The 26,272-nt window shown below is 40.5% G+C and overlaps 4 protein-coding genes across 6 annotated transcripts in view; 2 read left to right on the top strand and 2 right to left on the bottom strand.

Annotated features, from left to right (window-relative positions):
• Positions 1-950: 950 nt before the first annotated feature.
• LOC113648921 lies at positions 951-9,894 on the bottom strand. 3 transcript variants are annotated; one of them, XM_027156447.2, is made up of 3 exons: positions 9,762-9,894; positions 2,216-2,780; positions 951-1,938 (listed from the first exon to the last, which is right to left on the bottom strand). In XM_027156447.2, the coding sequence occupies exons 2-3, from the start codon at positions 2,765-2,767 to the stop codon at positions 1,654-1,656; spliced, it is 837 nt and encodes a 278-aa protein (XP_027012248.2). In that variant the 5' UTR covers positions 2,768-2,780; positions 9,762-9,894; the 3' UTR covers positions 951-1,653. The 3 variants fall into 3 exon arrangements, with proteins under 3 accessions (XP_027012248.2, XP_027012246.2, XP_027012247.2); XM_027156445.2 differs by lacking the exon at positions 9,762-9,894 and adding an exon at positions 3,014-3,850; XM_027156446.2 differs by lacking the exon at positions 9,762-9,894 and adding an exon at positions 2,881-3,006.
• A 465-nt stretch (positions 9,895-10,359) lies between these two features.
• On the top strand, positions 10,360-12,898 carry LOC113648923. Its single transcript, XM_027156450.2, has 3 exons — positions 10,360-10,490; positions 11,065-11,555; positions 12,263-12,898. The coding sequence occupies exons 2-3, from the start codon at positions 11,079-11,081 to the stop codon at positions 12,527-12,529; spliced, it is 744 nt and encodes a 247-aa protein (XP_027012251.2). The 5' UTR covers positions 10,360-10,490; positions 11,065-11,078; the 3' UTR covers positions 12,530-12,898.
• Positions 12,899-15,516: 2,618 nt separating this feature from the next.
• LOC113648653 (type 1 phosphatidylinositol 4,5-bisphosphate 4-phosphatase-like) lies at positions 15,517-20,194 on the top strand. The gene is made up of 7 exons (XM_027155940.2): positions 15,517-15,704; positions 17,212-17,378; positions 18,602-18,708; positions 18,827-18,920; positions 19,276-19,328; positions 19,671-19,761; positions 19,855-20,194. Exons 1-7 carry the CDS (start codon positions 15,623-15,625, stop codon positions 19,990-19,992), a joined length of 732 nt encoding a protein of 243 aa, XP_027011741.1. The 5' UTR covers positions 15,517-15,622; the 3' UTR covers positions 19,993-20,194.
• A 2,071-nt stretch (positions 20,195-22,265) lies between these two features.
• LOC113648975 (TGF-beta receptor type-2-like) overlaps positions 22,266-26,272 on the bottom strand; it is a 7,257-nt gene continuing 3,250 nt past the window's right edge. Inside the window, exons 4-7 of the mRNA XM_027156527.2 lie at positions 25,262-26,022; positions 23,417-23,558; positions 22,891-23,012; positions 22,266-22,643 (exon numbers count right to left, since the gene is read on the bottom strand). Coding sequence (XP_027012328.1) covers positions 22,434-22,643; positions 22,891-23,012; positions 23,417-23,558; positions 25,262-26,022 — 1,235 coding nt within the window. The 3' untranslated portion in view covers positions 22,266-22,433. The remainder of the gene's footprint in view (positions 22,644-22,890; positions 23,013-23,416; positions 23,559-25,261; positions 26,023-26,272) is intronic.

Raw genomic sequence — 26,272 nt, forward strand, 5'->3', positions numbered from 1 at the left:
TTATTGGTTGTTTTATTTTGATGTAGTTCATTGTGTTTACATTGCAGCAGTGGACACAGTATGTACAATGGCTGAAGTCATGTGTAGGAACTTTATATTGCAATTAACCACCTTAAATACCTTTTCTCATGATTTCATGCACCTGTCTATGAAGTTCAAGGCTTAATGAGCCACCAAACCAATTGTGTGTTCCAATTAATCATGCACATGCATGTTGTGTCTGAGTCTGAGCTAAAATGAGTCTCTGTTTCAGTGTGAGACGTGTGTTTGTCCCTCTGTGGGAAGAACTTTAGCTGATTATGAACAAGCACTAGGAACATCTCAGAGAGCAGAATGTTGTTTAATGAACAATTTGATATGTTCTTAATTATTTAATTCATAATCATGTCGATGAAAACATCCGAGTTATTTATATTGAGGTAAAACTCTAAAGGTAATGCCATTTATTTCACTTTACACATTCTTTAAATTTTAGAACAGTTTTAATATAAAAGGTTTATTTTTCTCTTATTTAATATAAACCCCCTTTTGTGTTTCAAAACAGAATTTACTGCCCAGTTCAGAACCTCAGGGTTCTATATAGAACTCAATAGAAGCTCTTTATTAACATCGTTCACTTGGGAATGCAGAATAAAGTAGAGTTAGAATGATATAAGACACATAATTAGACCATAAATAATTAAACTTTGTGCATCTCAACAGCTAATGTTACAAAAATAAACTCTAAACACTGTACAGTTGATGCTACAGTCACAACAACAAGAGAAATAAACGTCTTAATCTCTAATAAAATAATTACAGACCACAGCTGTTTTATTCTACTTTTATATACAGTGGTGTGAAAAAGTGTTGGCCTCCTTCCTGATTTTTTTATTTTTTGCACGTTTGTCACACTTTAATGTTTCAGATCAAACAAATGTTTAATTTTAGTCAAAGATAAACACAACATGCAGTTTTTAGATGAAAGTTTTTATTTTATTTTTTGCCCCTAGCACATATCTCCATCTCTATGCATTTACATTAACTGCATTTAGCAGATGCCATTATCCAGAGTGACTTACATTTTATCTCATTTTTTATATAACTGAGCAATTGAGCGTTAAGGGCCTTGCTCAGGGCCCAGCGGTGGCATCTTGCTGGACATGGGATTCAAACTCACAAATTTCCGATTGGTAGCTCAACACCTTAACCACTAGGCCACTCCAACCTATGTAACGTGTGCGCACAGACACACATCCAGATGCATGCACACTTTCCTCTCTGTCCTCTTCCTCATCCTCCTCTCTCTCCTCTTCCTCCTCCTTTCTTCACTGTCCTCCCTCTCCTCCTCCTCATCCTCCTCCTTTCCTCTCTCCTTTTCCTCCTCCTTTCCTCTCTCCTCTCCCTTTTTCTTCTCTCCTCCTGTCTCTCCTCTTCCTCTGCCTTTCCTCTCTCCTTTTCCTCCTCCTTCTCCTCCTCCACCTTTTTCTTCTCTCCTCCTCGTCCTCCTCTTTCCTAGCCAGATTTTCCATACACAAATTAAGGTTGCTTAAAACTGAATCACCATCACAGCATAAAATTGATTAACACCAAGAAAATCACTAGATTTGAGTAAATACTGATTAAAAACAGGCACTGAATCAGGACACAATTTTCAGTCCAGTCCAGTTTTTTTTATGTATATCTAAACTTAGACAGATGTAAGAGATGAAGAGTCGGAACATCCTCAGAACCCAGCTCATGCTTCCACTCCTCTGCTTCCTTCATGCTGACAGGAAGTGATGCCAATGCAGCTATTTTGCTTTGTTTTTCTTCTTTGAACTGAGCGAGAGACTCAAATGTTGACACGATACGGATCATGCTGCGATATATGGTTGTAATCTGGGCGTCTCTGATTGGTTCTTTGTTCTGGTTGAGTTTGTTGATGTCTTCTGAGAGCCTCTGCATGTTTCCCAGAGCCTGAAACATACAAAAGATCAACATACAAATAATTACACTGGGTTTTATGTTCATGTCCATCTAGCTTTGGAGGACAGGGTCCACCTGTAGGCCTCACAGTAGTCACTAAGTCAAGAAGATGTGCAAAAGATATACAGAAAGGTCTGATATGCATGTGGTAAGAAGAAGATAAGGACAGACTGTTGAACAAAAAAATAAAAAGATGTCTAGGAGTAACAACATCTCACCTCCACCAGGGGGCGTTAATGCAAAGTAAATATTTGAACATTTCTCTTACCACTGAGAGTTGCTGCAAGAATTTGGCCAGGATGCCAGACTCCAAGGGGACATCAATTCCCTCCAGTTCTACAGAGTCATTCTTATGGTCCTCCAGCCACTTCATGATGTCATTCATCTTCGTGTTGAGTGTTTCTAAAATGTTCACAGCTACGTGCAGTTTGTTGTATTTTTCAGCAACTGAAGGGTCATATAAGATCAGTTTTAAAACTTCTTCTGCAGCTCTGAATATGGCGTCGATTGCACATGCTTCTTTAATGAGTTTAAAAAGTTTGGGGATGTAGGACAGAATCTTCGCTGTGATTTCTGCTGCTGTGCTGGATGCCACCTCAGCTGCTGTTTCACTCGCTGCCTCTGCTGCACCTTCGGCTGCTGCCTCTGCTGCGGTTTCTGCTGCTGTCTCTGCTGCAGTGACTGCAGCTTCTCCAGCCTCCACCACAGACTCCACCCCAACTTCTACCAAAGCGGCTACAGCCTCCGTAGTGGCGGCTTCGGCTGCGGCAGCTATTCCTGCCACGACCACCTCGACGACTACGGCGAGGACGGCTCCCATGTTACAGTCTGACCTAGAAGAATAAAAAGTGATGCTTATTAGAGACTGCATCTGATTATTGATTTGTTTGCATGTAGTCAGATATTATTAAATAAATAAATAAAATCCTTCACCTATAAACTTGACTCAGTAACATAACTAAATGATATTAAATTCTTTGGTCTTTAATTCTATAATTAACTGATGTAAAGGTTTGTCCTTGTGCCCTGTAAGTTTCCTGCCTCAGGGTTCGGTGTGATTACTTACAGTCTGATCTCAGTTTCCAAACCGCTCTTGTCCTCCGAGGTGTGTGTGTGTGTGTGAGCTGTGTGTGTGAGCCGTGTGTGTGTGTGTGTGTGTGAGCTGTGTGTCTTGAGGATCAGCACTTTTATGACACAACTCATGTGGGCATCTACATAAACCCTCCCCTTTTTCCATAGAAATGTTGCTCAAGACTTGTTCTTGCAGAATTAATTCAGTGTAATATTAAACTCTCTGTGGGATCATTAACTGACCTCTGTAAATACTTAAAGAATGTTATAAAATGTGTGTGAAAATCACAGCAGCTCCTGAAACACTAAACCAGCCCCTTTGGTTCCAACAACATTTTCACTGTGACAGAGATCAGACCTTTCTCTGTTGTGTTCATTGTAAACTTTACCTGAAGCTCTTCACCTGGATCATTATGATATTATGATCTTGTCCTGCTGCCACATGATTGGCTGATTGGATAACTGGAATAATAATAAATGTGAACCTAATAGAATGGACAGTGAGATCTAAAGATCACAACATTCTCTTAGATCGCTTACAAAATTTCACAAGAATTCATGGACAGTCTTTAGGTTGGTTTAGATCCTACCCATTACCATTTTGTAGACTTTTTTGTAGGACATTCATTTCCTTTTCTTTTTAGGTTAGCTTGTTAAAACCTTTCAGTCTCAAAGTTTCCATTGAATAAGTCAAAATAAATTAAATACACCATGCGAGTTGCTCTTTACATGGGAAACATAACATATTCTCCAAATTGCATCCAAGAAGTTGGAACTGACCAGTGTACTAAATCCATAAATGTCAAGACAAACACAGCAACTAGCAAAAAGGCATTGACAGAGAGTCAAGAAATGATGATGAAAATAATTATTATTAATACTTCAGTAAAGTTCATTGAATCTATTCTGTTGTTAGTGTGGTCTTTAAACTTATGAACTGTGTATGGACTGACAAAGGTGGTACGTGAGGAAGTGATTTGACAACATTGCAGTAAATAATTTAGGTGCATCAAAAAGCGTGCTCGTTAAGATACCAGCAGAGAAGCTAATCCAGCACAAATTAGTGCATAAAAGGTCACCAAAATGAAGTATTTGAACCTCATCATTAAATACAAAAGGAGGAGAAAAACTGCAAAAAGGTCCACTTTTGGGAAAAAAAGGACCCCCCCCCCCCCCCAATAGGCTGGCTACGGACCTGTATATTAATATCTATCTCTAAATAAACAGGACCATGATCAGATAAGACAATAGGGCCAACATAACAAGAACTCACACGATGTGTACATTCAGAAGGTATGAAAAAGTAATCCAGTCTAGAATAGGAATTGTGAGAATGAGAGTAAAAAGTATAATCTGTCTTTAGGATGCAGCTCTCTCCAAATGTCCACCAGGCCGAGGTTTTTACAAGTGTTGGGCAAAATATGTGAGGATTTACAACTAATTGAGACCTGGGGTGCTGATTTGTCCAAATTTCCATCAAGTACACAATTTAAGTCACCTCCCAATAAAACAATGTTTTTGCAATACTGATTAAATTTTAAGACTGCACGTGACATAAAATTAGGACAGTCTGTATTTGGAGCGTATACATTTCCTACCGTAATATGTCTTCTAAGAATTAAACCTGAAACCAACACAAATTGTCCTTCAGAGTCATACTCTACATGCTCGAGAATGAATGGGATGTTTTTATGAATAAGGATTGCAGTGCCCCTACTGTTTGATGTGTACGAGGAGAAATAAATCTGACCAACCCAATCTCTTTTCAACTTCATATGTTCTTTATCAGATAAATGAGTTTCCTTTAGCAGTGCGATCAATATGTGTTCTTTTTTAAAGAATGTTAAAAATTTCTTCCTTTTAATTACATGGCCTATGCCCTTTACGTTCCAAGTTACTAATTTAAGAGCTTTCTGTATATAGAAAGTGTAGAGTCATAAAAGTAAAGTTATACAACAGATTATGCCAGTATGAGATGCCAGTATGAGATACATTTACATTTACATTTACATTTACAGCATGTGACAGACCCCTTATCCAGAGCAACATACATAAGTGCTTAAATTTCTAACATTGAATACATTAATGCTGGTTCACTAGGTTACATACTTAAGATACCATGAGTTTAAAACTTTTGTTCAAAGTTACAATGAAAGTGTCAAAGGTTTTTTTTTGTTTTGTTTTGTTTTTTTAATGCAAAAGATAAGGAATGAAGTGCTAGTTGAAGTGGTTCCTGAATAATTAGGTCTTCAATCGCCGCTTGAAAATAGCCAGTGACTCAGCTGTCCGGACCTCTAGGGGAAATTCATTCTACCACCTTGGTGCCAAAACAGAGAAGAGTCTTGTAGTATACTTGCCTCTTACCCTGAGAGATGGTGGAACCAGTCGAGCAGTGCTGGTAGATCAGACGTTGCGGGCTGCAGTGTGAGGAATGATGAGGCTTTGAGGTAAGAGGGAGCTGTCCATTTTTGGCTTTGTAGGCCAGCATCAGTGTTTTGAATCAGATGCATGCAGCTACCGGAAGCCAGTGGAGGGATCGCAGCAGTGGGGTGGTATGCGAGAACTTAGGCAGGTTGAAAACAAGCCAGGCAGCTGCATTTTGGATCATTTGCAGAGAACGGATTGCGTTCATATGTAGACCTGCCAGCAGTGCATTGTAATAATCCAGTCTAGAAATGACAAGAGACTGAATAAGTACCTGAGCAGTCTGTGTGGACAAATATGGCCAAATCCTTCTAATGTTGTAGAGAAGAAACCGACATGAGCGAGTCACATTAGCAACATGAGAGGAAAAGGACAGTTGATTGTCCATGGTTGCCCCAAGGTTGTGAGCTGTGGCTGAAGGAGAGATCAGATCGTTGTGCAAGGATATAGCAAGATCATGACCTGGGAATGAATCACCTGGGATGAACAGCAGTTCAGTTTTGCTAGGATTGATCTTAAACTGATGAGCAGTCATCCATGATGAAATTTCTGCCAGACATGCTGAGATCCGGTCAGAAACTGTGGCATCTGAGGGTGGGAAAGAGAAGATAAGTTGTGTATCATCAGCATAGCAGTGGTAAGATAACCTATGTGATGAAATAACTTCACCAAGAGAGTGAGTATACAGGGAGAAAAGAAGAGGACCAAGTACTGAGCCCTGTGGGACACCAGTGGAGAGTCTGGAGCAGATGTCACTCCCCTCCGTGTTACCTGATATAAGCGTCCTTCCAGGTAGGAAGCAAACCATTCCCAAGACTCTTGAGGGTGGATAAGAGAGTCTTGAGGTTGACTGTATCAAACGCTGCTGAAAGGTCAAGGAGGATAAGGATGGATGACAGTTTGGTTGATCTAGCAGCATGTAGCTTCTCAGAGACATCCAAAAGGGCTGTCTCTGTAGAGTGAGCTGCTTTAAAGCCAGACTGGTTGGGGTCTTGGAGGTTGTTCTGTGAGAGATAGACAGACAGTTGATTATACACAATGCTTAAAGAATTTTTGAAAGAAATGAGAGAAGTGATACCGGTCTGTAGTTACTGATGTCTGATGGATCCAGAGCAGGGTTCTTTAGGATGGGAATAACCCTTGCTCTCTTGAAAGTAGTTAGTACCTGACCAGATGCTATGGATCTATTGACGATAGTGGAAATGAAGGGCAAAAGGTCTTGCGAGATGGTCTGGAGCATAGTGGTAGGGAGTGGATCCAATGGGCAGGTGGTAGGATTGCAGGACTGGATGAGTTGTAAAATCTCTTCTGCTGCCACAGTTGAGAAATGTGACAACGAAGGTGTAGGGGAATGCATACTCTGAGATGTAAGTGCAGTCGGGGCTGAAGTGAAGGTTCGTCAGATTTCCTCAATCTTCTCCTGGTAGAAAGAAGCAAAGTCTTCTGCAGTCATGGAGGATGAAGAAGGTGGAGCCGGGGGGTTGAGCAGAGAAGAGATGATGTGGAATTTCCGAGGGTCATGTGAGGAAGCTTCAAGCTTTTCCTTGTAGAAGGAAGTCTTGGCAGAAGTCACATCTGAGGAGAACTTGACAAGAAGTGTTCGGTAAAAATCAGGATCTGCATCAAGTTGTGATTTCTTCCACTTTCTCTCTGATGATCTTAGCTCTCTTCGATTGTTGCGCAGCACATCTGAAAGCCAAGGAGCAGAACAAGAAGTTTTCTTGGGTTTAGTGAACATGGGGCAGAGGAAGTCCATAGTTGAGGAAAGAGATGAGAGGAAAGTATCTGTGGCTGAGTCCAAGGGTAGTGAGGAAAAAGACTCAGGATCAGAAAGGGAAGAAAGAGTGCCAGAAGCTACAGATGAAGGGGAGATAGAGTGAAGGTTGCGGCGGGTAAGACCGAGGGGGTGAGAGGTAGTTTTAGGTGGAATAGGTAAAGTGATGGTGAAGGATACCAGGCGATGATCAGAGACGTGTAGAGGGGTAGCAGTCACGTCTGTAGCTGGAGAAGGACGGGTGAAAACCAGGTCCAGGACATTGCCTCCTTTGTGTGTGGGGATGTAGCTGTTGAGTGTCAAGGTGAATGAGTCGAGAAGAGACAGGAGGGAAGAAGAATGTAGCTTGTCAGAAGGGAGGTTGAAGTCGCCAAGCACTGTCAGGGGGGAGCTATCGGAAGAGAAAGCACTAAGCAGTGAGTCCATTTCTTCCAGGAAGTCTCCTAGGGGACCAGGAGGGCGGTAGACAACAATGATAACAAGGTTGATTGGAGAGGTAACTGAAATGGCATGGAATTCAAAGGAAGAGATGGTTAAATGACTCTTTAACAAAAACAATAAACCTGTACCACCAGCCCTGCCTGTTTCTCAAGTGAGTGAAAGAAAGCATAGGCAGAGGATAAAGCAGCTGGTGTAGCAGTGTTCTGTGGGGATATCCAGGTCTCTGTTAGCGCAAGGAAATCAAAGGAGTAATGGGAAGTTAAAGCAGAGATAAAATCAGCTTTCTTTACAGCAGACTGACAATTCCAGAGCCCACCTACCACCACTGTTTGAGACTTACACAACAGAGGAAGGTAGATGATGTTACTGGGATTGTGACCTCTGATCTGTGGATGAGAGCGTCTGCGAGAGTAGGTCTTGAGTACAGAGATGGGATTAATGCATTGATGGGTTTAGATACCAAATGCAAACTGAAGAGTACCACAAGTAGAACATGAAACAATCCCAAAAAGCCCCCCCCCCCCAAACCCCCTCAAACGATGAGGCACAGATGATATCGAGAAGTCACAAAATAACACAAGGCGGGTTGAAAAAGCCAATAACATAAATACCACCAAGTTAAATGGCCGCATCACTACCCGCCCCACTAACGATTATTATACAGAACATAAAACAGTGATATATGAAACCATTGGGATAATAATTATTAGAATGAAAAAAATTTTAAATTTGAAATAAAAGACAAAAAACCTTTACTCTTTAATATCCACCACGTATACATAACATTTAAAACCTTACTAACCTACGTGGCAGACAATAACATAATAAGGGTTACCTTATAAAGTTATATTGTACATGTCCAATGTAATCGTCAGTTTTTTCCTTCGAAAATCATGTGCAGATCACAAACAGAAATCAAAATTAGATGTCTAGAGATTCAAAGAAAACCTTAGCTGACTTGGGATCATTGAACAGTTTAATTTTTCCGTTGTGCAGACACCTGAGTCTGTCTGGATACGTGAATCCCCGGTATAAACCGCGGGCGGCCAGAGCCTTACCCACGGTCGCGAACTCACTGCGTTTCTGCAGCACGCCAGCTGACAGATCCGATCGAAGCTCCGAGCCATCGTGAGTAACAGTATTCTTCAGGGCCACTTTCAGAATTTCATCTTTATCAGTGAACCATAGGAACCGAACTTAAATACTTCTCGGAGCTGAATATGAATTGTTAGATGCAAAGGTGGGAGATCAGTGGGCCCTCTTGATATCTAATGCAGGGAAATCAACAGGCAGATCTAACCATTTAGGGATCATGTCTCACAGAAACACTGAAAGTGAGCTGGAACCTTCCGATTTCTCTGGCAGACCCACTATTTTCAGATTCTTGCGATGGCCTCTGTTTTCAAGATTGTCTGACTTCGTCTGTAGATGAACCACCGTCTCCTTCAACTGGTCAGTTGCCCTTCAGCCATTGCTGCCGAATCTTCAGCGGACGAAATCCTCTGTTCGGCTTCATCTAAGCGAGTTTCAGCGCCCGTAACCTTCTCGGTGAGGTAGCGATTGAATTCTGGATATAAGACACAGAATTGGCTATCCCCTCCAGATGGCTATTAATTCCATCAAGGCGTGATCCGTTAGCCTTTATTTCCGATAGAATCAGTGACATATCTGGATGAGATTCGCCCGTATTAACGTCAGGTTCAGCCGAAGCCACGTGGTGAGTAGGCCTCTTCCTATCTTTTTCTTTAGCCTTTTGTGAGCACGTTGAGCCAAAAATAGGAAAGTCTTTATCAGAAGGTGTGTCTGACATCGTTATAAACCCGTTCAACGAAATAAAATGAGAAATCAGAGGAGAAAAATGTAAATTAATTGAAAATTTGAGCAGAGGCTCCATGTTAGAGTCTGACATAGAAGAATAAAAAATTATGCTTATTAGAGACTTCCATAAAATGCTGCATTATTTCCTGTTTCCTTTAAAGCAACACTAGTCAGGCGACAAATTATTTATTTTCACTCGCATGCTTTGGCTTCACTTGTTGAAACTCGCTGACAACTCGCTCTATTACTTAATGTAAAAGATTCCTGTAACGTCATTAATTCTTACTTATCTGTGTGTAAAGAGTCGAGTCCGAGCAGCTCTGCAGGAGTCACAGGAATGTGTGCAGAGGGAAAAAATGTTAAAGGCAACCGGTTGTTCTACTTGAAGTAAACACTATATCTTTGCTACAGAAAGCGATTGCTCAAGTCTGTTCTCACTTCCTTCATCAACACCCACATCTTACACTGCAACAAAATGACCTTTGTTAGTGAAAAAATCTTCAACATATTCTCACTGTCCATTCTATTAGGTTCACATTTATTATTATTCCAGTTATCCAATCAGCCAATCATGTGGCAGCAGCACAAGATCATAAGATCATACAGATCCAGGTGAAGAGCTTCAGGTAAAGTTTACAGTGAACACAACAGAGTCTGATCTCTGTCACAGTGAAAATGTTGTTGGAACTGGTTTAGTTTTTCAGGAGCTGCTGTGATTTTTACACACACTTTATAACATTCTTTAAGCATTTCAGAGAGGTAACTTTGTGCAGCCACACAGAGGTCAGTTTGTGCAGCCACAGAGTTTAATATTTCATTGAATATATTCCACAAGAACAAGTCTTCAGCAACATTTCTATAGAAAAAGGGGGGTTTAAGTAGACACCCACATGAGTTGTGTAATAAAAGTGCTGATCCTCGAGACACACAGCTCACACACAGACACACACACACACACACACACACACACACACGCCTCGGAGGACAAGAGCGGTTTGGATACTGAGATCAGACTGTAAGTAATCACACAGAACACTGAGGCAGGAAACTTACAGGGCACAAGGACAAACCTTTACATCAGTTATTTATAGAATTAAAGACCAAAAATATTAATATCATTTAGTTATGTTACTGAGTCAAGTTTATGGGTGAAGGATTTTATTTATTTATTTCAATTCAATTCAAGTTTATTTGTATAGCGCTTTTTACAATGGGCTTCGTCTCAAAGCAGCTTTACAGAACATAAACATAGAGCAGAAGTTAAACATAAGGAGAAAAAAGAATTAATATAGTAAAAATTAAGATATATATATAAATATTTAATAATATCTGACTATATGCAAACAAAACAATAATCAGATGCAGCCGTTTATGGCCAACACACACACACACACACACACACACACACACACACACACACACACACACACACACACACACATTCATAGACACACATATACATACACACATACATACAGACACTCACACACAGCTCACACACACACACACACACACACATATACATACATATAAACAGATGGATTTGTTAGTGCTACTGACAATAAATGATTTTCATTTGTATTGTTTAGGTTACTTTGCAGAAATGGCTGAATTTGGAGAGATCATTGAGGGAGTTGAAGAAGCGATAGAAGGAGCAGAGGAAGGTATTGAGGAACTACCTGAAGAAGCACAAGAAGAACTAAGAAGTGAAATAGCTGAAACCCGCACTGTGATCGAAGAGCTTTCTACAAGCCAGAGTAAGCTCCAAGAGTTCCTTTCAACCCTCAAAGATTGTGTTTCTACAGTGGTCAAGTTCACTGCCAAAAATATAGCGATTGGTGCCATCCTGTGGGGGGTAAATGTCGCTTTAAACAAGCTTCTTCCACACGGTCAATCAGAAACCCACAAGCGCATGAGTAATGTAATAAAGGCCTTGAGTGATGTGATCAGTACTGAAATCAAGATAAACGAGAAGGCACTGGACTGGATGAAGATCCACAAGGATGACACCATCTCTCTGGAAGGAATTGAACTGCCAATGGAAGCCATTCTCTCTAAATACCTCACACCTATAGAACAGGTAAGGTGGCAGATCTGATACAGATTTTCACTTAAATTATCCTCAGAATGATCCTCAGAAACATTTACGTGCTTCCACATGATTCAGATCACATCATTCACACATGCTTAGATATTGTTCTAAAATCACACCAGGGCAGATGTTAGTCCTGAACACAAAAAACTAACCAAACCATTTGGCTTGCAGTTACAGCCGTCATCTGAAATGTGTCTCCATAAACTTCTCAGTTCTGATGGATGAAGATGTTCCAGCTCAGATAGATTGTTGATGGTGATCGAGATTGTTGATGGTGATCAACAATGTTCAGGTCTTGAGGCAGATAAATCTGGGCTCAAAGATCCACAAGGATGACACCATCTCTCTGGAAGGAATTGAACTGCCAATGGAAGCCATTCTCTCTAAATACCTCACACCTATGGTTTGGTTAGTTATTTGTGCTCAGGACCAACATCTGGACCATTCGAACACATTCAGGTTGTGGGTTCTGAACCTCTCAGGTGTGGTTGTGGCCAGTGTGTTTACAGTTAGTGATCTGCAGGAAGGTGAAGCCACAGATATGGTTAGGAGACTTTACCAGAACTTTGTCTCAGATTTGTTTTGATCCTCGTCACGATGCTGATGTTTTTACCCTCAGTTCTATAATATTCTGTGTAGATACATCGATATTGTTGTCCTGCTGTTATGTTGTGATTTTTGTGCTTTTTCAGGCCACTGAAGATGCCGAAAACATCGCTAAGTCCCTTCAAGAAACTGTTGATGGGAAAATTCAGTTTAAATGTCCAACAGCATACGACATGAAAAAATTTATGGACGTTACTGTAGTGTTCATCAAGGCCTTCAGTAATCTCCTCACCTTCATTAAGGAGAAAGAAGAGAAGGTTGAAGCACTGAAGAGCTTCCCAGTAAAAGAGGGAGATCTTGATGATCTAACAGCAAAGCTCTATGTGGCCATGGCTTTACCACTGTGGGATTAAATGATGACCAGATAATCAGATGTAGTCAGAAATGGCAGAAAAGATGATCATCAATTTGACTAATTCAACAGTTTTATTTACTAAATTTATTACATATATCCTCAAATTAACATTTTACTCACAACATGTTAATATTTGCTTATAATAACTTCATCTTAATTTCCTTGATTGTATTCGGATGAGGTTGATATTTTTTATACAAATCGATAAAGTTTGAAATCGGTCTCATGATGAACAAGTGACTGTTTTCTGTTTCATTATATTGGGAACAAAAGAACTGTAACCTGGATCCGTTTAATGGGTATCAATTAAAATCATTTTAAAAAGTTTGTGTATTTGTAATAGACAATAAATTTTCTCTTCATTTAATATCATTTTTTAATCTTTGTGTCACAATAAAAATATCTACATACAATATAGTGTAAATTAAATAGATCTCAGTTCAGTTCACTTCATTTCCAGGTTATATCACTGTAAATGTGTAAAAGTTCATGATGTGAATGTGAGGAACTGTAGGGTAAATAAATAGAGCTCATATTTAACCCTCCTTAACTGTTTTTAACAATACACTGGAGTTTCATTCTGCTGGTGGAAGGAAATCGACTTCTGGGACGTTTTTAATCAGAAGAAACAAACCGGTGATGTCGTGTCTGTGGGTCTGATCTAAAATGAGTCTCTGTTTCAGTGTGAGACATGCGTTTGTCCCTCTGTGGGAAGAACTTTAACTGATTATGAACAAGCACTAGGAACATCTCATATATCACCTGTAGTATTGTAGAGAAAAACAAATAGTGATTAAACTCTACAGATTCTTAAAGTCCTGAGTGTCTACTTTTATATGAGCTTCATATTAACACCACTGTGGAGTGAGACATGAGGAAGACGTTCAGTCATCAGCATTGACACAAGACAAATAGGAAGAAACTTTTTGTAGCCTTCCCCTAAACCATAATGTTGAACAATCTTTGTTTTCAGGTCATTTGAGAGCTGTTTTCAGGCCCCCATGTTGCCACTCTTCAGAGGCGAGACAAAGAGAACAACTTGCAATTGGCCTTAAATACCTTTTCTCATGATCAGATGCACCTGTCTATGAAGATCAAGGCTTAATGAGCCACCAAACCAATTTTTGTTCCAATTAATCAGTGCTAAGTAGTTACAGGTATTCAAATAAAAAAATAGCAGGGGTGCCCAAATTTATGCAACTGTCTACTTTTGTTTTAATGCATATTGCACATTTTCTGTTAATCCAATAAACCTCATTTCACTACTGAAATATTACTTTCGTGTCCTTCAGTTATTGACAGACCAAAATGAAATTGCTGATCCAAACACACAAATATTTATAAAAGTAAATCCTGGAAATTGTCAGGGGTGCCTAAACTTTTGCATACGACTGTAGATATATTCTCTTCCAGACACTTATTTCTTTGAGGCTGTAAATTTAAAAAGGCTGTTGGTTCCTCAAAGCTGACTGTGTTGGACTATGTGTCATTTCTCATATCTTCATCCTGGATGATTGGCTTGCAGACAGAACTTTGGGTTACTTAACGTAAGCCCCGGGTCGTTGATAACACAGTGAGGTGTTTCACTATGGATATCGCTTTGGGCTTGACAAACTGCGGAAGCTTTGACAGACAGGTCGACCTGCAACCAGGCTCCACTCTACCTATATCAGCCAGGTCGACCCCTGTCTACGTCATTATCGAGATTTATTCCCGTCCAAGTACATGGAGGGAAGGGGTGGTGAAACACCTCACTCTTTATCAAAGAACCAGGCTTACATTAAGTAATCCAAATTTCTTTTTCTAACTTCGCTCGGGGTTTAACTATGGGAGATATAAACCGCTCCCGGATTGCACCTATTACTGTTTTCAGTAGTACCGGCTCCCAGCACTGCATGTGCTAAGGACAGCTCTGAAATGTCTAGTCTATAAAATCGCACAAACATTTGTGGTGTTGCCCAATTCGCCGCCAAGCAAATGTCCTGAACAGAAACTCCCCTGAGTAAAGCCAACGATGTGGCCAAACCTTTAGTGGTGTGGGCTCTCAAACCCATAGTGGGTTGAAGATCTCTGCTACTATAAGGTACATATATTGCCTCAACAATCCAGTGGGATAGGTGCTGCCGAGATAACGGCTTCCCTTTGTGAGGAGTAGCCCAAGACACAAACAGCTGGTCACAAGTTCTGAAACCTGCTGTTCTCTCCACATACACCTGAATAGCCTGCACCGGGCATAATGTATTAAGTTTCTGCTCCTCCGGGAAAAAAAATGGAGGATGAAAAGGGGAATGCATACTCTGAGATGTAAGTGCAGTCGGGGCTGAAGTGAAGGTCCGGCAGATTTCTTTAATCTTCTCCTGGTAGAAAGAAGCAAAGTCTTCTGCAGTCAGGGAGGATGAAGGAGGTGGAGCCGGGGGGTTGAGTAGAGAAGAGATGATGATGTGAAGCTTCCGAGGGTCATGTGAGGAAGTTTCAAGCTTTTCCTTGTAGAAGGAAGTCCTGGCAGAAGTCACATCTGAGGAGAACTTGGCAAGGAGTGTTCGATAAGAATCAAGATCTGCATCAAGTTGTGATTTCTTCCACTTTCCAGCATATGCGATGCAGTCTAGTGATGGCCGGTTCGTAAACGAATTGTTATTAGTGAACCGGACGAACCAGTTCACCAAATCGGATTCGTTCTAAACAGTTTGCGTCTTGAGTCAGTGCTGATCCACAATTTAGTAAAGTTACTCACTTCCGGTCATGCCTGACAGCCCCACCCCCAATATAGGGAAGTCGTGGGCTAATGGTTAGAGAGTCTGACTCTTAACCTTAAGGTTGTGAGTTCGAGTCGACTGGGGTGCCCTTGAGCAAGGCACCGAACCCCCTAACTGCTCAACATCACTTTGACTTTATAGATACAGAATCTCCTTTTTCTGTTGTTATTATTGAACTTTAATGAACCTTATTAAATCCTTATTAATTGCTATAATCTGTGATGACGCACGAAGCCACGCCCACTTCCCTTCCCTGCTCATATCCAGCTCTATGGTGAAGGACTGAAGACTTTTCTGATGTTTTCTCTCAGTTTCAGCTGTAAATAACAGTGACCATGACGGAGAAAGCAGAAGAATCTCCTCTGCTGAGTGCAGAGACGAGTGAAGCCGAACTTTACACGTCCGTCACGTCAGAACGTGAGTTTTATTCGGATTGTTTACATGGTTTTATTAGTGCATTCACACACGTCATAACTTCCGTGTTGTAATATTCCGTTATTAGTGTGTTATTATAGTGTCTACCTTCTTATAATGCCTTTATTATGCCTCTTATAATGACTTTATTCTGTAACGCTTTCATACACACTTTTATTTCTCCGTTACACTTAAACAAACTGAGTGTGAGTCATGTTTACTTAAGAGTCGGAATCGGTTCAGAATCAGTTTCAACGCAGTTTGTTAACGGTTTAATCAGACAACTTTTATTAAACAACCCCAATCATTGTCCCTATTCTAGTCGATATTAGTGACACATACCGTATATCGGAAAAGTATTTAATAATCCTCCTGTTACTGCTAAAGGAAAGATCAGTGCTTTTAAACAGAGTCATTTCCGGGGTCTGAATGACTGATTCAGTTACATTGAATTAATGTGTCATTTAAACAAAATCAGTGAGTTGAGACTGAATCATTGAATCATTAGACCGAATCACAGAGTCACACTAAGCCTCTGAGTTATTTGGATCAAAACAATAAGTCACTTAAATTCTAAAAAACTCTGTGGATTAATCTTCATGGTCAGATAATGTTTCATGGGATTATTGTGTATGAAGCCGTCTGGAGACTGTCATGTCTTCTGTTTGTCAGTCAGCTGTTTGGTCTGGTGTTTATTAGCAATCAGCAATGTGCTGAAATCACAGTTTGTGATCATCCATTAGTTCACCAGGAGCTCAGTTACACTGTTATATACTGTTGTAGAGAGGACTTTATTTATATTTACACTATTTATATTATTTACACTTACATTATGTATATCTACACTATTTATATTTATATTATTTATATTTTAACTGTTATATACTGATGTAGCAACGACTTTATTTATATTATTTATATTTACACTATTTACACTTACATTATTTACATTTATATTATTTACATTATACATTTACACTATTTACACTTACATTATTTACATTATATTATTTACATTTACACTATTTACACGTACATTATTTACATTATATTATTTACATTACATTATTTACATTTACACTATTTACTGTTTTACACTTTTTCCTCACCGCCGTCGCCTCTGGCTCGCTCATTAGGGATCAATGTTATAGATAAATAGTAACTTAACTTTAAATGTATGTATTAATTTATTTATTTGTATTCTTCTTATTATATATGTATATTTATACTTCTGTGAAGCTGCTTTGAGACAATGTAAATTGTTAAAATCGCAATAAAAATAATTTTTAATTGAACTGAAACATGGATTATTACTGTCAATTCAGTAACATCTTAGAATACTGATATTTAAAAAATAAAAACTCTTAAAATAAATAAATATATGTGTGGATTGTTAGATAGACACTGAAATGGGAATTTGTCTTTGTAATATCTTTTGTAATTATTCAATAAAATCTGCCTAATATTTTCCCTTTTTCTTTCCCATCTGATTCATATTTCCCCCCCACAGATGTCCCGTCTGCTCCACCATATCAGGCAGAGGCTCCTCCTCCATACTGGGCGGTGCCCGTTGTTGGCTCCGCCTCCCTGTGCTGTGGTGTGTGTGGAGCTCAGATTGCACTGAACTCTAACAGCAGCCAGTATATAGTGAAGTGTGGAGTTTGTCAGGAGGCCACGGTTAGTGTGCTGATTCCCATCATCACAATTCCTGGCAACAGCTCCCAGTGATTTCACCAGTAAACTCCCACAATTCTGGACTCTGATCGGTGGTCAGTGGCACCGACTGTAATGCAGGTTTATATTAATGCACGCTGATACCTTAACGTTACTATATCAACATCCGGTTCACACGGACGTGTACAAAGCATGCTCCACTGAAAATAAACAGATTATATACGTTAGGATTCGTTGATCTGAAGATATTTCGTAAGGAGATGTTTGTGGTGAAGGAGTCTCCAGTGTCAGCGCTGTGTAGCAGTCAGAGTTAAAGCTGGAACTTTCAGTTTTCACAGATCTTCAGGACAGAGGAGTTTACACTTCTTTACATACTAGAGTAACATACAGTAACAGGCTGAGATTCTACCGCTTATCCGAACTAGTCTCAGGTCACAGGGAGCCTGTGCCTATCTCAGGCGTCAAGTGATAACAGTGTCATCCTTTAATTCAAGTCAAGGCAAAAAGATTTGTTGTCATTACATTATTACATGCCATATATACCTGACACAGTACACAGTAAAATGAGACAACGTTCCTCACAAACACAGAGCTAACAAACCATACAAAACTCTACAAAACATTACACAAAAGCTGCCTCGACCAGTGTCCTTCAGAATTGTTGGTGAAATGCTGTGGTATACGAGGAGTAACTCACTTCAGCACATGCTGTTACAGATAAATAACCATCTTCAGGATAATAACAGTAACTTTACTTCATCACAACACCACCAAGTTACTCAGTATTTTACCCCAGCAGCAACACAGAGGGGAAAAATGACCGTCAGGTCAGTTAGCTGGACGACCACTAGGTGGTGCAGGAGTGCAGCTTCCTCCTCAGACTGGATTTAACAGGGATTATTAATTTAAGGCATTTGGCAGAAAAGTTAATATTCTAATTTCACATCACTTACACACTAATACATGTAGTGTAATGTTTTAAATGAAGAGGAATTCTCTCTCTCTTTCTCTCTCTCTATCCACCTCTCTCTCTCTCTCTCTCTCTCTCTCTCTCTCTCTCTCTCTCTCTCTCTCTCTCTCTAACAAACATCACAACTGTTAGCATGTATGCTACAAGCAGCAGTTTAAGCTTACACATTTTGGCTTTAAGAGATTTTATAAATGAGGTGTGTGTGTGTGTGTGTGTGTGTGTGTGTGTGTGTGTGTGTGTGTGTGTGTGTGTGTAGCCCTTGAGGAGTCCCCCTGTAGGAAAGCGGTTTGTTCGCTGTCCATGTCATTGTCTACTGATCTGTAAAATCTCCTCCAAGCGAGTGGCGTGTCCTCGTCCTCAGTGGTAAGGAAAACCAAAGCGAACCTTGTGAGTGACAGCGAACCCAGACTCTCTGTCCTAATGTGGTTGTCTTGTGGATCAGATGGTTATAACTTTACTGTGTGTGTCTGTGTCTCCTCAGTAAGAGAGTGATGGAGCTGACGGATCCGAGCAGTGCTGTGGTGCAGTGTTATGGGACACGAGCCATCTGTGGCCACTGCAGACAAACCTTTCTGGTGGTTCCATCATCATCATCATAGAATAGAGTTTTACAGACGAGTTATAAGAGGACTAACTAATACACAGCAATGAGTTACTGTAAACATTTCCAGTACATTTACTGCAAAGGTTTACAGGTTCACATTACAATGAAATGTACAGATTTACAGTAAAGTTGTACAGATTTACAGTAAAGTTGTACAGATTTACAGTAAAGTTGTACAGATCTGCACTGCTGATGTATCAGTAATTCTGTAGAAGCCCAAAGGAAATCTGTGTATTGCTCAGGCACTAATAATAAACATTATTAGGAGTAAAAGGAGTAAAAGTGACCCTTCTTGCCCCAGTCTGAAGTTTCTCTCTGTGCTTTAGGCCCCTCGATCAGGAGGAAAGCAGCGTGTTCGATGTCCTCACTGCCGTGAAGTGTAAGACCTGTCTGTCTCACTGAAACATGAATTACTGAGCTTCATAATGTTTCTGTTTAAGATGAAAAAAGAAAGGGGAAAAGTATCATTGTTTTTTTTTTTTAATCTTTATTATAAAATATCATAAAGGTTAATAATTGTGTTTAAAGCAATAGTTAAAGTTCATTCTTGGGTAAAAATGAGTCATGAAAAAGTAGACCTTCAGTATTTACAGTGTAGAATTACAGCAGAATTACTGTACAGATTTTGAGCATCTTTACAGATGTACAGCAGAAACAGGGTGTATATGTTTACAGCAGATTTATACGGCAGCACTGTAAAGGTTTCTGTTTGTCTTGGCAGGAGCTTTATTGGACAGCACTATCCCATGAAGCGCTGCATTTACTCCTCACTGTTGGCCGTCTTCTTCGCCGTCATCGCTGGAGGACTAATCGTGAGAAAGACTATTGTTTCTGTGTTGAACATTTTGAGGTGTTTGTGTGTAAATGTGTGTAAATGTGTGTAAATGTGTGTGGTTCTCCCACAGGCTGCCACAGTGGATGAGGCGAGGGATTACAACGCCATCTACGCTATCTGGACTTTTTTGCTGATGTTGTGTGTGAGTTGTGTGTGTGTGGCAGTGTATTGGGCTCGGGTTAAAGTCAGTACTCCTCAGCAGAGTTAATCTGTGTGAACCTTCACACTTCTGTTCTCTGCGTCCAGGACGTACCTTCGCTATCGCTAATCAGGTGTTAGCCTTCATCCCACAGCTCTGTATTGAAATAACAGAATTTATTCATTACGCTTCATCGGTGTATCTGTCTAATTACTCGACAGATTTTGTGATCACGTGTAATATTTCAAACAAGAATAAAATGATAAATATATAGTTTATAGAGTGGGATCGAAATGGGGGGGGGGGGGGTGGGGGTTATATCTCAGGCGTCATCGGGCATCGAGGCAGGATACACCCTGGACGGAGTGCCAACCCATCACAGGGCACACACACACTCTCATTCACTCACACACTACAGACAATTTTCCAGAGATGACAATCAACGTACCATGCATGTCTTTGGACCGGGGGAGGAAACCGGAGTACCCGGAGGAAACCCCAGAGGCACGGGGAGAACATGCAAACTCCACACACACAAGGCGGAGGCGGGAATCGAACCCCCAACCCTGGATGTGTGAGGCAAACGTGCTAACCGCTAAGCCACCGTGCCCGGTCGGGGGGTTAATTTTTTTAAAATGAAATGCAATAAAATTAAATGAAAAAGAAGAAGATAAAATAAGTTAGAATGCATTTGTGAACTAATAAACTAATGACAAATAAAGTGTATTAATCAGAGTGGAACATAAACACTTCTGAAGCGCTTATAAAGGTTTATAACGTGCATTAATGTTAAAATAACACCACCGCAGCTACACGCTAACACGCTAGATGCTAGAACACTGTTACTGAAGTACTTTAATGCAATTTAATATAATTTCTCTGACATTCTGACGTGTAATTGTTTTTTAAATCAAGCTGCTAAAATTTATATAAATAAATCTGTTGAGAAGATTTGTGTGTTAAACATGAAGATATATCTGTGCAACAATAATAAAGCTATGATTCTTAAGTTGTAATCGTGTTTGATGTTTAATTGTAATCTCATTTTTATGTTGATGTCTTCTGCCTGTGAGAGTTTTATGTATTTATGACTGAAGAGGAAACCGAACAGGAGGAAGTTCGATGTGAACCCTCAGACCGCACAGGAAGGAGGATTTGCTGCTGCTCTGCTGGATGTAAAGGAGTTGATTCTGTTACAGTAAACGCTGACTGGAGACGTGTGAACATTTTTGTCTGGAATGTTTGCTTCTCCTGTAGTGTAGTATAAAAAAATACTTTAATGGAAATTAAATCTTTTCAGTATTTGAGTAAATGTAAATGACTCCCGGTTTTGTGACTGACTCGGTATGACAGAGAGAAACTACTGCGTCATGAAGATTGTTTAAAACAGATAGAGTAAGATTTCAGAATAATTTCGGCTCAAAACATCACACACTTCATTTAGTTTGGAAAAGAAACAGAAATGAGTCAGTTACGTTAACTCATAGCGAAATGAGTCAAACGACACGAGCCGACGGAAAGAATTGAAATGAACATCAATAAGATAAACAGATAAACTTTTTTTTTCTTCTTTTCTTTCACACACTTCATATCTTCAATCTGAAAAATAAAACATGAAGCCAAACTAGCGATAGCTAACATTAACGCTAAACGGTTAGCTAGAACAAAAATAGTTAGAACGTTCCTGAAAATCCACTAGATCTTGCAGCTAAAGTAAAATTGATCCTCCAAAAAATATCTTGTTAACAGGTGAGACCAACACTAACTTATGTATGTGAAACACTGTACTGTATCATTAGCACCGATAAGCTAGTTGTCTGTCTGAACGATATTGTTAGAGCACATCTGAGGAAATACTAGCTAGGTAATGAGCAATTCGCCCCCAAAAAATGAGCAAGCTAACATTAAATGTTACAGTAAATTCACTAACGGCACGATGCTACTAATTTTTTATGGAATTACAATTCTTCATATTCTTCAAATTACAAAGCACAACAATCTACAGTAGTCTCACTGATATTAGCTTTTTGGAAGCTAATTAGTACTGCGGATTTATTTTTGTAAATTTTTGCTTTTGTTATCTTACGACTCAGAAAAGAGAAAACATTTTGTAATTTGTGAAATTTACCAAATTAGCTGGCTAATATTAATATTATGTACCAAATCAAACCCATTTAAATCTAACGTTAAATAAAACGGTATAGTCGACAGCCGACACGAACATGTTTGATTATCTAACAATATAGGAAATCTACAAAGCTAGCTAGCTAGTGTGCTATGTAGCTTATAGCAAATATGTTAGTGAGCTAACTGAAGATGAACGGATCATTCTGGAGCCGTGATTAGCAGGTTAGCTTTATGTAACTTCTTATAAAATCGGTTTACATCACTGTTCCATTATCACATTACTCACAGTACAGAAACATTATCATTAATAATAAAACGTCTGGTTTATGATTTGATGCAGATTTTCTCCTGAAGCAGAACGAAGCTTTTGGACGGAAACGCATTCACATTTCGCTTGTTTCAGGAATTAAATGTAATAACTCTGTGTCTGTTTCTGGCAGGCTGCGTGATTTGTCCTCGTTGATGGAGTCAGTATAGAGGAATGATGGATGGCTCAAATAATCGAATCTCTCAGATACGCACGAAGCCGTCAGGCGAGCCTCAGCATCCTCATCCCAGCATTCCTCAATCATCTCACACACCAGGTTCACACCCTGAAACACACACACACACACACACACACACACACACACACACACACACACACACACACACACACACACACAGACTGAATGAGAATGAATTAGCTTAATAAACTAACAAATTAGCTAGCTATGAGACTTTATGTAGCTACTGACAAGCTAACATTAACTTTCTTGCAGTGGCTATATGACATCACACTAAAGTTACACAGCTGTGGTTAGGCATGCAAAATTATGGTAGCAGTGGTGGCATTGTTACCTGGTGTGTCCTCCAGCTGAGCAGTATCTCAGGTCGCTCGCGGTCTCTGATCACGGTGTCCTTCATACTCTCAATACACGGCTTATGCAACTTTCCAAACGGTGGCTCGTACTCTTTCACCTCTACACACACACACACACACACACACACACACACACACACACACACACACACACACACACACACAAACACACTTTCATGGACGAATCTGTCTCACATAAGTAACCACAGTGTACAGAAAGGAAACTTTGTGTATTTTACTGAATGAGCCTCATACATCATTTCACAAAGTATTATTTACAGTAGCTATTGAGCTAACATGCTATGTGAAAGTTTATGTTCATGGAACTGAAAAAGAAAGAAAGAAAGAAAGAAAGAAAGAAAGAAAGAAAGAAAGAAAGAAAGAAAGAAAGAAAGAAAGAAGCAAAAGTCTGAATGTTTATGAAACCATGGTAACTCTGACAATCTGCTCTGAACATGGTAACATAGTAACCGGTGAATTAGCATATTAGCATAAACATGTTACCTCCATTAGCACTGCACCTGGACGTGATCTCCCACAGCACCAGAGCCATGGAGTAAACATCTGCCTGCTTGAAGGACTCGATGTTCTCCAGGTTCAGTCTGGACTCCAGCAGCTCGGGGGCCATGTATCTCGCCGTGCCCACCTGAGCACAGGTACACATGTCAACATGTAACACGCAGGATAAATGTAACACATCAACACATCAACGAGTCGCACGTCAACACATTCACATCAACATTTGTGTGTGTAGTGTGCGTTGCGTTGTGTGTGTTGTGTAGTGTGTGTCGTTTAAGGTTCAATGTTCTTTATTGTCAATTGAAATACAGTTTATTTTCCTCTTATCAAGTGTTTACATTGGCAGTGCAATAATAGAGTGTGTACGGAATATGTCAAGGGCCCGAAGTTCCTCAGATACCGTGTTGTCCAAGATGTGGTTTTTATATGAAGACTATAGTGAATGTATCTTAAGTGGGACAAAGATGACGGCAAACATGAACATAAAGCCCTCAAAAATGCACAATTGAACACAGATGTCATAGAGAGAGAGGGGCCACGGCATCCGTATTTGCCGCCATCTTGGATTCTTTTTTTTTGGTTAAGGTTCAAGGTTATTGATTAGTCCGGCTGCCACTGTTGGGCCCCTGAAGAGGGCCCCTAACCCTCCCTGTGTGTGTGTTTAATGTGTGTATGTAGTGTGTGTAGTGTAGTGCATTGTGTACTGTGTGTGTAAAGTGTGTAGTGCAGTGTGTTGTGTAGTGTGTGTAGTGTGTTGTGTACTGTGTGTGTAAAGTGTGTAGTGCAGTGTGTTGTGTAGTGTGTGTGTAAAGTGTGTAGTGCAGTGTGTTGTGTAGTGTGTGTGTAAAGTGTGTAGTGTAATGTGTTGTGTAGTGTGTGTAGTGTGTTGTGTAGTGTGTGTGTAAAGTGTGTAGTGCAGTGTGTTGTGTAGTGTGTGTAGTGTGTTGTGTACTGTGTGTGTAAAGTGTGTAGTGCAGTGTGTTGTGTAGTGTGTGTGTAAAGTGTGTAGTGCAGTGTGTTGTGGTGTGTGTAGTGTGTGTAGTGTGTTGTGTACTGTGTGTGTAAAGTGTGTAGTGCAGTGTGTTGTGTAGTGTGTGTAGTGTGTTGTGTACTGTGTGTGTAAAGTGTGTAGTGCAGTGTGTTGTATAGTGTGTTGTGTAGTGTGTGCAGTGTGTTGTGTAGTGTGTGTAGTGTGTTGTGTAGTGTGTGTAGTGTGTGTAGTGTGTTGTGTAGTGTGTGCAGTGTGTTGTGTAGTGTGTGTAGTGTGTTGTGTAGTGTGTTGTGTAGTGTGTGCAGTGTGTTGTGTAGTGTGTGTAGTGTGTTGTGTAGTGTGTGCAGTGTGTTGTGTAGTGTGTGTAGTGTGTTGTGTAGTGTGTGTAGTGTGTTGTGTAGTGTGTGCAGTGTGTTGTGTAGTGTGTGCAGTGTGTTGTGTAGTGTGTGTAGTGTGTTGTGTAGTGTGTTGTGTAGTGTGTGTAGTGTGTTGTGTAGTGTGTGCAGTGTGTTGTGTAGTGTGTGCAGTGTGTTGTGTAGTGTGTGTAGTGTGTTGTGTAGTGTGTGCAGTGTGTTGTGTAGTGTGTTGTGTAGTGTGTTGTGTAGTGTGTGCAGTGTGTTGTGTAGTGTGTGCAGTGTGTTGTGTAGTGTGTGCAGTGTGTTGTGTAGTGTGTTGTGTAGTGTGTGTAGTGTGTTGTGTAGTGTGTGCAGTGTGTTGTGTAGTGTGTGTAGTGTGTTGTGTAGTGTGTGCAGTGTGTTGTGTAGTGTGTGTAGTGTGTGCAGTGTGTGCAGTGTGGTGTGTTGTGTGTGCAGTGTGTTGTGTAGTGTGTGTAGTGTCACCTGTCCTCTGTTAGAGAGCTCCTCTGTGCTCATGTTGCTGTCGAGTCGGATGCTGAGGCCGAAGTCACAGATGCAGCAGCTCCGGTCCTCTTTCACCAGCACGTTGTCACTCTTCAGGTCTCGGTGAGCGATTGCGGTTTTGACTCCGCCCACTGCATTTTGTTCACTGTGCAGGTGAGCCACACCCCTTGCGACATCACCACCCATCTTGCAGAACTCCTCCCACTCCAGCTTGTGTGCTTTGAGGTAATCTCGCAGGTTTCCACGAGAATGATAGGCTGTGATCAGCCATAGCTGTCGCTCCACTATGTGCTTCTCCGCCGCCAGAAAGTGGACAATGTTCTCGTGACAGAGCTCTGGGTCCAGGAAGATCTCATGCTCAGTCTTCCATGACAGAAACTCCTCCACTGGAAAGACCTTTACTGCCACCATCTGAAACACGCCGTTGTCACTCGTCATTTGTCCGAGTCGGGCGCGATGCACCTCAGCGAATCGTCCTTTTCCCACCATTTCATCCAGATGGACGGGCAGAAGCTCTGTGTTGTGATTGAGCCAGTTTGAGATGCTGTCAGAACGTTTGTGTTTGATGGTGAGGATGGAGCGGGTGTCGCTGAAATTGTGCTTCATCTTAGCTGAGCGGAGTGAGTGAACGTAGCAGAAGTAAATCATGGTGAGAAGCATGATGAAAAGCACAATAATAGGCACCAGGACGAAGAGGACCACAGTCGCCAGTGGGTGGGTTTTCTTTGGTGTCTCTGCCGCTAAACACAAACCCAGTGTTAATTATTATTGTCTTTAGTTGTAAGAATTCACAATGCTTCAACTGCACCCTTATGCCGCGTTAAGTGCACTAAATAAAATAATATGGGGCAGTGGTGGTACAAGTGGTCAAGGATTTAGTATATTGATCAGAGGATAAGGGTTCAAGCTCCAGCACTGTCAAGCTGCCACTGATGGGCCCCTGAACAGGGCCCCTAACCCTCCCTGCTCCATTGGTGCTGTATCATGACT

Source organism: Tachysurus fulvidraco, chromosome 10, assembly GCF_022655615.1.
Source record: "Tachysurus fulvidraco isolate hzauxx_2018 chromosome 10, HZAU_PFXX_2.0, whole genome shotgun sequence".
NCBI lineage: Eukaryota > Metazoa > Chordata > Actinopteri > Siluriformes > Bagridae > Tachysurus > Tachysurus fulvidraco.